General features: G+C 39.4%; 1 protein-coding gene across 2 annotated transcripts in view; it reads right to left on the bottom strand.

Moving 5' to 3' along the window:
* The window catches only part of ttyh2 (tweety family member 2), a 68,521-nt gene that overhangs the window by 17,405 nt on the left and 38,879 nt on the right, over positions 1–12,237 (bottom strand). For both annotated transcript variants that reach the window (XM_085169492.1, XM_085169493.1), the window contains exons 4-5: positions 10,301–10,521; positions 7,219–7,314 (exon numbers count right to left, since the gene is read on the bottom strand). In XM_085169492.1, coding sequence (XP_085025618.1) covers positions 7,219–7,314; positions 10,301–10,521 — 317 coding nt within the window. The remainder of the gene's footprint in view (positions 1–7,218; positions 7,315–10,300; positions 10,522–12,237) is intronic.

Genomic DNA, 12,237 nt, shown 5'->3' with positions numbered 1-12,237 from the left:
TTTAGGCTTGTTAGCCCCGCAAACACCGGCTCTCACCCTATGGCTGCTGGGATAGGTACTGAATTGGATGAATGTTAATTTAAGGCATACGATCTAATACATTTGTTAAGCACTGTAGCTGGTCATAAGAGTTTGAAAAATGAAGAAAACTGGACTTCTTTATGTTTTCATTGTTCACTTAAGATGCTTCTTCAGTTCACAAACTTGTTTTCTCAAGCTCTTAAGACAACCATAAGTTGAATGATAACCTACACACTGCAGCTGTGTCTTGGCGTATATTTTATTTTCTTCGGTGTAAAAGAATTTAGCTTTGGATATGTGGACAAAGGTTTGACAAGTTGTAAAGTTGTAAGAAAAGTTGGCAGCTTGTACAGCAATGGTCAAATGCTCCAACTGTTATTTCCAATGAGTGAATAGCTCTTTCTTTCTTTCTTTTTTTTTGTCTTGGGTCAATTTGCTGGTCTGGAACATTCAGGTTTGTGTTATCACGATGCCAAAGAAGAAAGGCGAAAGGAATAGCCTGAGAGAAGCAACCGTTGCTGTCCACAGGGAAGCCTGTCATACTACAGTGAGAGAGATTATTCACAACTGGAAAACAAGTCAGTTGCCAATCTTCCCAGCAAATTCACCCTAAGGCCAGACTTTGTAATGCTCAGAGAAACTGCACAAAAAATATATAAAAACAGTTAAGCTACATCTCAAACTCTACAGGCCACAGTTAGGTGGTTAATGTTAAAGTTCATGACAGTAGAGTTAGAAAAATACTAAACAAGTATGGCTTGTTTGGAAGAGTTAACGGGAGAAAAGCAAACATCTGTAACAAAAAAAAAAGGCAGTACAGCTTAATTTTGCAAAGTTGCATCTGAACTAACCACAAGATCTCTGGAACAACGTTCTTTAGATATATGGGACCATGTTTGGCAAAAAAACGAAACCAAAAAACACAGCATGTCAGCATAAACACCTCATATTAACTGTCAAGCGCGGTGGTAGACGGATGATAATTAGCAATTTGAAACAGTAATCCATGCCTTTGTAGCCGTTCGGCTGGATTACTGTAATTCTCTTTATTATGGGGTGAGTCGATCTTCTGTTTTTCGACTGCAGCTAGTTCAGAATGCTGCTGCACGTCTTTTGACTGGCACTCGTAGATGCAAGCATATCACCCCAGTTTTATATTCACTTCATTGGCTGCCCGTGCATTTTAGGATCCATTTTAAGCTGCTTTTATTTGTTTTTAAATGTTTGTCCAATGCTGCCACTCTGTACCTCTCTGAGCTTCTTCATCCATACATACCTTCCCGGTCCCTCAGGTTGACAGACCAGCTCCTCCTAAGCGTGCCCAGGACTAATCGTAAGCTCAGAGGGGATCGGGCGTTTGCTGTGGCAGCATCAAAATTGTGGAATGAGTTGCCTTTACATGTTAGACTTTACATGTTAGACAGGCACCTTCCTTATCTGTCTTAAAACATCTATTTACCTTGGCTTTCAGCACAGCAGGACTTGTTGATGTTTCTTAATATGTTTCTTATTAATTATATTATTTTTAATTTTAAGATATTCTATACGTAAACTCTTTTCTCTTTGTTTTATATTTGTAGCACTTTGGCCAACATTGTCGGATGTAAAGTGCATTAGAAATAAAGATGCTATGCTATGCTATGCTAATTAGGCCTGTTTCACAGTCAACCTCTCTGTATGCCAAAGTCAACCTGATTGAAATATTGTGGTGGGATCTAAAGAGACCAGTGCACAGATGAATACCTGCAAATCAGTGAACTGAAGCAAATTTGTAAAGAAGAGTGGGCTACATTCCTCCACAAGAATGTGATGATGATGTTGGTTTATGACATCATCATACAGCAAAAGAAATTGTGGAAAAAAATCATGGGTTCCAGTTGGTTTTTCACAGGACTGGATAGAGTCCTGTGAAAAATGTTCAGATGACTTAGGCGTGTGTAGTGGTATGTAGAATTTTTCGTACTGAGACCCAATGTAAATGGGAAGCGGGGCACATGAACTGCAAACTGCTCTGTGTTGAAAGGAGTTTTCTCTTTGATTCACCATGCATTTCTCTGTCTTTGTTTTTCCAGTCTTTCCTCGTTTTGGCTCTGTAGCTACATGTTTCTTATCTACGGTAACTGAGCCCATCAGTTGATGAGTGTTTACTGTTTGATGTCTTCTCAACACTACATAGAGAAAAGGTAATTACTCTTCTTTGTAAAGTGCTCTGTGATGACTGTTGTTGCAAACTAGAGCTTTATTCCTAAAACTAAAGTGAAATTTAAATAAATTATTCCGTTTTGTGCTCTGTAAGATGAATGGAATCAATGGGATACAAGGAAAATAGGGTTTAAAGTTGAGTCAAGTGAAAAAGTTGAGCAGGTCAGATGATGCTAGTAAATGCATTCAAGGATGAGGTCAAGTCACTCTGAGTTAAATCTGAGTGGGAAGTTGATTTTCTTCTCTACTAAAAAATATTTTGCTGTAAACTTCTGTTATAGCTAGTCTATAGAAATGTATAGAAAGTGGAAGCTTTGTCATCCTTACACAAGCCCCCATTAAACGTTCTAATTAAAACTGAGCAAAATGATAGAGATGTGACCTCAGAGCAGATATGCATGGGTACCGAGACCTCACTGCCAGTGCTAATTAGCTTGACATAGTAATCACATATTTCTCTCAGTTTCTAATTTTGGCTTCCACCTTGTGATTGCCATCTTAGAAACCATCACAAACTAACTTGGACCGCAACTCATTAAATTGTGTTTATTTCCTCCGAGCAAATTTAGGAGATTGACCTTATTGTCTAAAATGTCTTAATTATGAAGACAGTTGTGGTAATATGGATTTTACTTAGTGTGTACAATTAAGGTAAAGTATAATTATGATGATTATACTTAGTATAGTATAATCATTATGTGTTTGTGAATATATATTGTTTCTACAAAAAGTGACTAAATGTATCCCTGTCTTCCTTCCTTCGGGCAAGTGCCTTAAACTTTTAAGAAATTTATCTTAATAAACTCTATATTGTCTTTGGAAAAACACAAAGGCTCCGGCACACTTCCTTATGGGACACCTTTGACACAAGGGGCTAGTTTGGACAGGGTAGTTTGAACCAAAAATGATGCGTCTTTCTTGAGGACAGAACTAACTTCATTTGGTCCACCTTGCTTGTACTTGGTTGGACCCACTTTTTCTTTTAGAACTGCTTTAATTCTTCCTGGCATAGATTCAACAACATGCCAGAAACATTGCGTTGATTGAGGCTACGTCCACATTAGCCCGGATAAATTAGAAAACGGCGTTTTCGTCAGAAAACACTCCGCGTCCACACTATCATTTTCAGTCGTTTTCACAGAGTTGTGCGTCCACATTGAAACGGCAGAAAACGCCTACGTTCCAGTATTGTGCATGCGTGAAACACAAGACGTTTCGACCTGCGTCAATTTTGTCTGCCGTTTATTTACTTTCCGGCTCTTTGAAACGTCGCAGCAAAATTTCGTGGAAAAGCACCGAGTTTTTTTAAGTGGACTAACAATGAGGTTGTCGCTGCGAGTAACACAAAAGTACGAAGTTGCAAAAGCGAGTGAGTTAAAGAATTTGAAGAAAAGCTGTCTGGTCATGTACAAACTGATATTAATGTCTAATAGGGCTGTCAAAATTGAGCGCAAACAAAAGAACTGCTGTATAATGCCCTCCGCTATCTTAGCTTAATTGGTCACATGACTGCATCACACGATGCATGTGTCATCGTTTTCGAAAAGGCTCTGGGTTCGCTGTACACACTGCCACGCGTATCCGCTTTGGAGAGCGTTTTCCTTGACCGTCTCAGTGTGGACGGAAGGCCAAAACGGAGACAAAAAGATGCGTTTTCAAACGAAAACATATTCGTGTGGTCATGGCCTGAGATCTAGTGACTGTGGCGGCCATGTGAGTATAGTGCACTCACTGTCATGTTCAACAGTGAGTGCACTGTTGGCCATTTAATACTAGCTGGACATTAAGCAGTGTTCAGCTGGTATTAAATGGCCTAAAGTATCTCAAGAAAATATCCACATATGATTACACCACCATCAGCAGCCTGAGCCTGACCCTGACCAGACCTTTCCAGTCTTCTATTGTCCAATTCTGGTGAGCTGTGAGAACTACAGCTTCAGTTTCTTGTTTTTAACTGACAAAAATGGCAACCAGTGTGGTCTTCTGCTGCTGTAGCCCATCTGCTTCAATGTTCAACAAGTTGAACATTGAACAACTCAAAGCAGTCTAGTCATTTTCCTCTGACTTCTGGCATCAACAAGACCTTTTTGCCGTTCACTGGACATTGACTTGTTTTCAAAGATGATCTACTGGGATTTGTTGGGAAAATCCCAGTACATCAGCAGTTTCTGGAATTGTCAGACTATCCAGTCTGGCACCAACAACCTCAAAGTCGCTTAGGTCACCCTTTCCCCCCATTGCTCAGTTTGAACATCAGCAGGTTGTCTTGGCCATATTTATATGCCTAAATGCACTGAGTTGCTGCCATATGACTAGCTGATTAGATATTTGCATTAACGAGCAGTTGAACAGGTTTATCTGAGCAATTAACTCCTTCAATGTTTACCCCAGCACTAATGGGTAAACTGACAACATATGCTAAAGGTTTTCCACTACAGCAGGAACATTATCTCTCCCTGGCTCATTAATTTATTTCACTTCCTTGTTTATTTTTTCCAAATATGAAGTGAAGTGAGGGACCCTTCAGGATACCCAACTCAAGCTTGCTGCTGCACTTACATGGGACACCCCCCGGTGACAGACTTAAAATGCAAGCTTTTGATCACAGAGGTGTAGTTAAACCATCAACTCAACGCAGTGCAAACACGCTAACCTGAGAGATATACCAACGCTTGTTTAGACTACTGCTGTCAGCATTTCAGAAGCCCCACGCCCACCACAGCACCTAACCGTGGGCTCTGAATCTAGATTTCCCTTTAGGGGAAAATTAGTATTGTCACTTCCCACTTCCTGCTGAGATGAGCTTGATGTTTTATGCTTGATGAGCAATTAGCTAAGAAGATAAAAGCCAAACATTAATGCTGTACATATTCTAAATTTATATAACTATTTAGTAAGAGATGGTTGACTGATATGTTTTTTAGGACAACATAATCAAACGCTGAATTATACTAACAGGCATTATATGGCAAAAAGCGCTGTATTTTTTCCCAGCTCATAGTATTGTTCTGTCATTTTTAGCATCTTACCAAGAGATATTACTCATGACATGTTACGTAAGATGAATGAAATATCTTGCCATTGAACATCTGTCAGATATGTTAATTAAAAGCTCTTCTTTGTTGTGCCCGTGAAAGTGCAATTCAGATTGCTTTACATTTCTCTAAATGCAAATCAGCAGTATACAAGCACAATAATGAGCTTAATTACAGCTCCATGATTAAAAGGGTGAGCTGGAAATGTTCTACAGTGAGTCATGTGAGCGTTGAAGCAGACTAAAGCCTGCTCTTTATTTGCTTCGGGCTTGTTAAGTGTTCTTGAGTTCGTAATCTGGATATTCAAGGTTACTTAAGAAATTCAGGCCTCCCCTGAAAAACCATTTATTACTTTTAACGCAACTTGCGCTGCGGATCCTTGCTCATCACAGTCCTAATGATCTCCGCCATCCAGGGAAATTTAATTTCCTCTGTCCTTTTACTTTAGGAATACACATGCACTTGAAGCTTTTTATACTTTACAGCACTTTCAGACCGAATATGCATAATAGTTTCTGTGTATCCGGGTTTGAGATGACAGTTTTTATTCACCACCCGAAACCAAAATGTCCTTGCCACGTTAAAGGCGTATAAAAAGAATCACGGCTGAAAAACTCGACCGCAACAAATGCCTCTTCACAAAAACGAGCAGTTGTAAAAGATCCACAAATAAACATCTCTCTGACAGTGAGCTTTATAAATCTCTAACGTGTAGGTGTAAGCTGTTACTGTATGTCACAGTAACACCCAGCCAGACGGCATGTACCAGAAAGAGTTGGTAGGCCTCCAGAGTGTAATTTGCCCCCAACCACTTCCACTCTAGTGGAAGACTGCATCTCTTGGGAAGGCAGACACTCTTCACACTGACTCATCTTATGTGTGTGTGCATGTTTGTGTGTGTGTGTATAGGGTTAGTCCTCGAGTGCATTTGTGGTTAGTAGGGCACGTTTAGCAGAGCTCACACCCTGAAATGACTGATTGCAAGAGACAGGATGCTGAATGAAGGAATGAAGGCAGGACAGATTTCATGTTCTTTCTGTGAAAGCTCCGTTTCAGCAAAACATGCACTACAGTGTGTGGGAGAGTGATTGTTAGGTTCATTAACGCCAACATGCTGCACATTCTGGCCGCCTGTTAAAAGGCAGACGAACCAACACCTGTTAATGTATTACTGTGTTTTTTTTCTTTTACTGCTTATGTTTTAGTATAGCTGACATGTGCTGTCACATATTTATCATTCGTTCTGGATGTTTGTCACTCCTGAAGAGTAGCATTAGTGTGATGGTATAAATCACATAAATCACATGCTATATAATCTGGATATACAATAAAATTGTACCTACTGTTGTTTAATGTAATTCATGCCCAGCCTATTTAGAACAGGTCAAGTGTTAAAGAGGGAGAATAATCTTCAGGAAGTTGTATTGCTGATAACATCTCATCTCTCCCCTGCTTTCCAAACCTCTTTGCAAAGCAGAGCCACTGAGACGGTAACGCTGAACAAGTTCAACCCACTGCTGGCAATGCTAAAAAGCAAAGGGAATACGGAAACGGCTAGAAGAGGAGTGTTTGAGCAAGGATGTGATTCAGTGCTTTGCTGCTTTGTTCACAGACATTTACCACGCCTCAAGCTTCCTTCATCTACACCAACTCATACCAATTCACTCAACTCATCTCTATTTTTTGTTTAAAAAAATTGAATATTTTCAGAAAAGAAAAATGAACATATTTTATTTCCATAATAGCACACAGTTAGTTAATCTCCCAACTGACTTTTTCTTTTATATATCCTGCCTTTGCTTTTCACCCACTGTCTCTCCCTCCTGCTGTGCAAGGAAAGAGAAGAAAAATATCACATAAAAGAATTGGGGGGAAGGAACAGATTACCACTTTTCGTGTGAACAAAAAGATAGCTTGTTGCTGTAAAATAGCCCAATGTTACAGGGTATATAAGACTCACGTTGTGAGCAGCCAGCGGGACTGCTTGGCCAGTCCCAGACAGGCCAGCAGGCAGATGATCAGGTCCAGGATGAGGAGCAGCAGGTATGTGAGCCACCTGCAGACACAGACAGACCACAAAATTAAACTGCTGCTGGTGAATGCCTTTTATTTATGGGAGGTGATGGAACATGGGAGGTTAAAAAGAAATTCAGTTTCTGAAATGTAGCTTTTATTTTTGTAGTTTTGCCTTTATTTTTACCCGTAATAATACCTTTGTTGTCAATAGCTGGAGATGGGTTTCTCTTGAAAGCAACCAACAACATTTTTTCACAGCAGGTATCACTACCAATTTATTTTAAATTACACATACAGAAATATAAATTCTGAGAGGTAAATCTGCCACATAATTGTTTAAAATTGCACCTCACTCCGCTGGTTTAGCAACTGTTAAAAACAGGGTTTACAAGCATTTATTCTGCAGAGAATCATTCTTATTATAATTAATCAAAACATACAGAAAAATTCGATCGATGCTGGAACCTAGTGAAATAAAAAATGACTCGTAAAGACAAGCAGGAAAAGAAAGAAAGGGTGAAGTATTGCACCTAATTTCACATCATCGGATACGTGCATTAGAGGTGTGTGTGAAAGTGTTTTCATGCTCGCGGGTATAACGTGGTAGAGTTGTCCACCTCACTGTAACCATCTGTTATTCGAACAGTTTGTGGCTGGACATAGTAAACCTGTCCAGATGGCTTATAATGAATGAATGGATTCAAATCCATGTGGCTGAATGTTTCATGCTATGAAAAATGCAAACTGTGGGGAATCGTTTCAGTTTAATTTCCTGTCTATTTCCATCATTGTTCATCTTCCACCCTGCATACATTACTCTGACATCACTTTGTATATTCTTATTGTGTATTTAATCATTTCTTTCTACTTCTCACCAGCCAGTTTCTACCCCTCTGACAGAATCCATCTCACATCTCTTCTCCATCTTTTTCCTTTTCCTCCCCCTCGTTGTCAGTCTCTTTAATCTTTCTCCCCTCTCTCTCTCTTTCCCTTTTAGCCCCTTTTCTCTCCCTCGCCGCCATCTCCTTCCTCGTTTTATCTTCCCCCCTCTCGGCAGGGGACAGTGCAAGAAGCTGGGGCATCAGCATGGGAGGTACTTCAGTAACGCTGCCACCTTGTTGTCTATGTTATCCTAATCCAATTAGAGTCTGAGCAAAGCATGAATACACGCAGGAGGCTGAAGGGGCGGCATGTATGTATAATAAAAAGCAAGACCTCTTTTCCTCAAGAAACAAAATACAGAACACTGAGATTTGTCAGTCTTTCCTGATGTTTTGCTCAAGTTCTACCTGTTTACCCTCACAGACAGGTCAAAGGTGACTGGATCATGCATCTAAGCGTCAGGTAATTTCATGGGAAAAAAAATCTGTCTTTTGAAAGTGTTTATGTACACAAATATTTAACTGTCTGCAATGTATCTGACTTCAAAACACAGGAATAACAATGAAACAATGCTCTTCCATTTTTAATCGCTTATCCTTGTGAAGGGCACGTTGCCAGTCCATCACAGGGATAACACCCAGAGACAGACAGTCATTCACACTCAGATTAATACCTACGGCCAATTTAGAATCACCAGTTAATCATTAATTAACCTAAGAGGCATGTCTGTGGACCGTGAGAGGAAGCTGCAGCCCCTGGTGAGGACCCACACAAGCACAGAGAGAACAGGTGAACTCTGCTGGGCAGTTCTTTTGACTTAGAAAACATGTAGATAAAGAAAAAAGGTACTGATGTTGTCGATATCTTAACCTGATGTGATAAAAACAGATCAATAGAGAGAGAATAAAACTGCATGGTAAACTAAGAATGCTTAGGAACAGTAGTTTTGCATTGGGCCACAGTTAAAAGAAATACTGAGCAATTCCTGGAAGTAATAATGTTACTTTTTGTGAGTAAGTAACAAAACAACACTGGAAGAGTGAACAACACACAGACTTTTATAAGTTTAACATGAAAAAGAAAAGAAGAAAAAAGAAAAACAGGAAGCACACACAGCCAACCGCACAGAAACTATTTGTTGGAGTGCAGCAGTGATAATGAGTCCATTAACAGCTTACGATGTCTGGCTGTCTGCTTGCAGTCTGCCTACACTTCTAGCATGGAGCTATGCGGGGTATTGGTTTATTGGCTGAGCAAAGGAGTCACATTACAGATCAATACAAACACATAAGCCTGTCTGTTACTGCAGACTCCACAGAAAACACCACTGAGCCTATTCAAGAATAAAAATAAAAACTGGACATGGGCCCATTTTTTTTTCTCGAAGACGATGAGAGTAACAACAGCGAGACAAAGCCTCGGAAAATAGTTCCGCTAACACATTGCAGTAGTTTTTGCAGTAGTAGCTGCTGTTTTCATTTGTGCAATGATTGCTAATTATTCAATAGGATGCTTCTTTTTTTGAACATCCTAAAGAACTGTCTGGAAGATAATTCACATGCAGTATGTAGGTACACACACAAACACAGCTGCATTATTATTTAAACCCACCCAATAAATATTATGTGATATATTCAGGTCATAGCATGTAGAAAGTAATCTATTCTACCGTGTTCAAATTGCTCATTGCAGCTATAAAATGAATATGCATGGCTATATGCAAGTTTATTTTATTTGGATTATTTGTTTTAACATAACACTGATAAATTTGCTTTTTAGGTGCACCGATGCTTAGATGTCTTCTAGATAAACTTTTGCCATATAAACTGATTAAAGACTGCATGTATGTATGAAAAGTAAACTTGTTCCGAAGTCATTAATAATTATATTCCTTAAACACTTTTCTACTGATTTTCGTTGTATAAATAAATGTGTAAATTTCACCTCCTACGTATCTGGGAAGCTTTAAACCGTTAAAAATATTTAAGGCAATGGAAACGTGCACTAACTTTGACAGAAATAACCTTCCTGAATCCTGTCCTCTGGTGTTTTTCTCCTCCTGTTTAACTAGACACTTTTATAGCATCGAGTAAACAGATTCGCACACAGTACAACCTTGACACATGTACTCTTCTGTTCCCCACCTGTAGTACTCTATGGTTGCTGACTGATCGGCAATGGATGCCAGGTCCACTTTAGCTTTTTCCCAGTCAGACAGTCCGAGCAGCTGTTTGATCACATTGTCAGCCATCTGCTGCATGAACTGCAGGGTCTGCACGTAGTCGCCCCGTGTTGCAAAGATCTCATCAAGCCTCGCAAGGTGCTGGTGCAGCCCACTCCTCATGTTGCCCATGGTGCCTGAAACCTGGAGCGCACAAGAAGAAAGAGTGGGGTGAGATTAACTGACACAGCAAATACAGTTAGAGGGTATGAGTCAATGGTATTATAATACATTAATAGATCTATCTAAAGTACTGCAAAGAAGTCCTGAGAAACTAAATTTCTTTGTTTTTTTAGGAAAATTAGGTGGTGATTTTTGAAAAATATGCAAATGTACACAGAAATAAGAAATACAACCTGTAAGGCAAAAAAGAAAGTTTGTTCACTTTCAAAAAGCTTGAAAGTCAGTATTTGGTATGACCACCTTTATTCTTCAACACAGCCTGAACTCTCTTAGGCAAGTGTTCTTGTAACTTTTATAAGTAGTCTTCAGGAATAGATTTCTAAACTTCTTGAAGGACATTCCACAGCTCCTTTGGCAGTCTTTTATCCCCTTCTCTGTCAAGATGAACTGCTTTAATAATGTGTGCTTTTTTATTCATTTATGTTTTTACTGTTGTTGTTGAAGCAATCAGACAGTTTCCAGACGGTACAGCACGGCTGATCAAAAGCTGATGGCTCAAATACAGCCTAAAACAATCACAGAGCCTCCACTGTGTTTTACAGATGGCTAAAAACAGACACAGTTTTAACCCCTTTCTGACCTCTTCTGACTCTCAGACAGTATTCGTCTGCAACCTTGACAGTTCTTTTGCACTTAACATGCCAAAGTCCATGTTTTTTTTGGGGTTTTTTAAGGACACATTGCAAAGATATGCCAATAGCTCTATCAGAATCACCTTGCTGGTGGAAAAATACTATTTCATGCCCGACAAGTTCACAAATGTAAACAAATTATGTGTTTTTGCAAAAGCAGCTAGTAACAAAGTCCTTAAAGCTATCTTATCAGGTACAAGGACTGGATTGCAGAAGGATGTAAAAACAGTTTATCTATCTATCTGTCTGAAACAATGTACTTAACAGCAGTGAACTGTAACAATGGACTACATATACTAAGTATAATATGCGTCTGATAATATTCTACATATAGAAATTTTCTGTTGCTTAAAGTGAGGCACTCAACCGGTCAGTCAACAGCTGCTCTTATTCAGCTTTTCACTGAACAATGGAACAGAAAAATCCATATGAAACAGCTGTGTGTGTGTGTGTGTGTGTGTGTGTGTGTGTGTGTGTGTGTGTGTGTGTGTGTGTGTGTGTGTGTGTGTAGGAAATCAACATTGAAGTAATTCATCTTCATGTGTTAAATGCTTAGGCAGTGAGAAGTCTTCTTCAACATGTATGAACTTCCATTAGTTTACAACATCTCCAACAAAAGCAGACGAAGCAGGAAACGCAATCAATCTGAGGCCACTCCCTGACCTTTAGCCATGCGTTTAGCGTGGCTAAAGGTCAGGGAATATCCTGACCTTTATGGGGATGGCAACATCTCTCTGTTGGTCGGTAAGTCTCTCCACCGCTTTGTTAAAACATCTTTAAAATTATCTTTAAAAAAATCAACTGTTAAAGAAAATGGTTTTCATAGTTTCCACGTCGTAGATTATGAATCAAAGCACTCAAATCCTTGGAAGAGAAATTACTTGAAAGTCAAATGACTACTTAGTGTGTTCTCATCCAGTTTTGCACTATAGATTTTTTTTTTAAACGTGCAGGTGAGATTTAAGCACCTGGAAAGATACTAACACAGTCCTTTACAACGGTAACCCCACATAATGTAAAAGCTGATGCCATAACTCAGTGTCGC

Source organism: Neolamprologus multifasciatus, chromosome 8, assembly GCF_963576455.1.
Source record: "Neolamprologus multifasciatus chromosome 8, fNeoMul1.2, whole genome shotgun sequence".
NCBI lineage: Eukaryota > Metazoa > Chordata > Actinopteri > Cichliformes > Cichlidae > Neolamprologus > Neolamprologus multifasciatus.
This window is presented reverse-complemented; position numbering and strand designations above follow the sequence as displayed.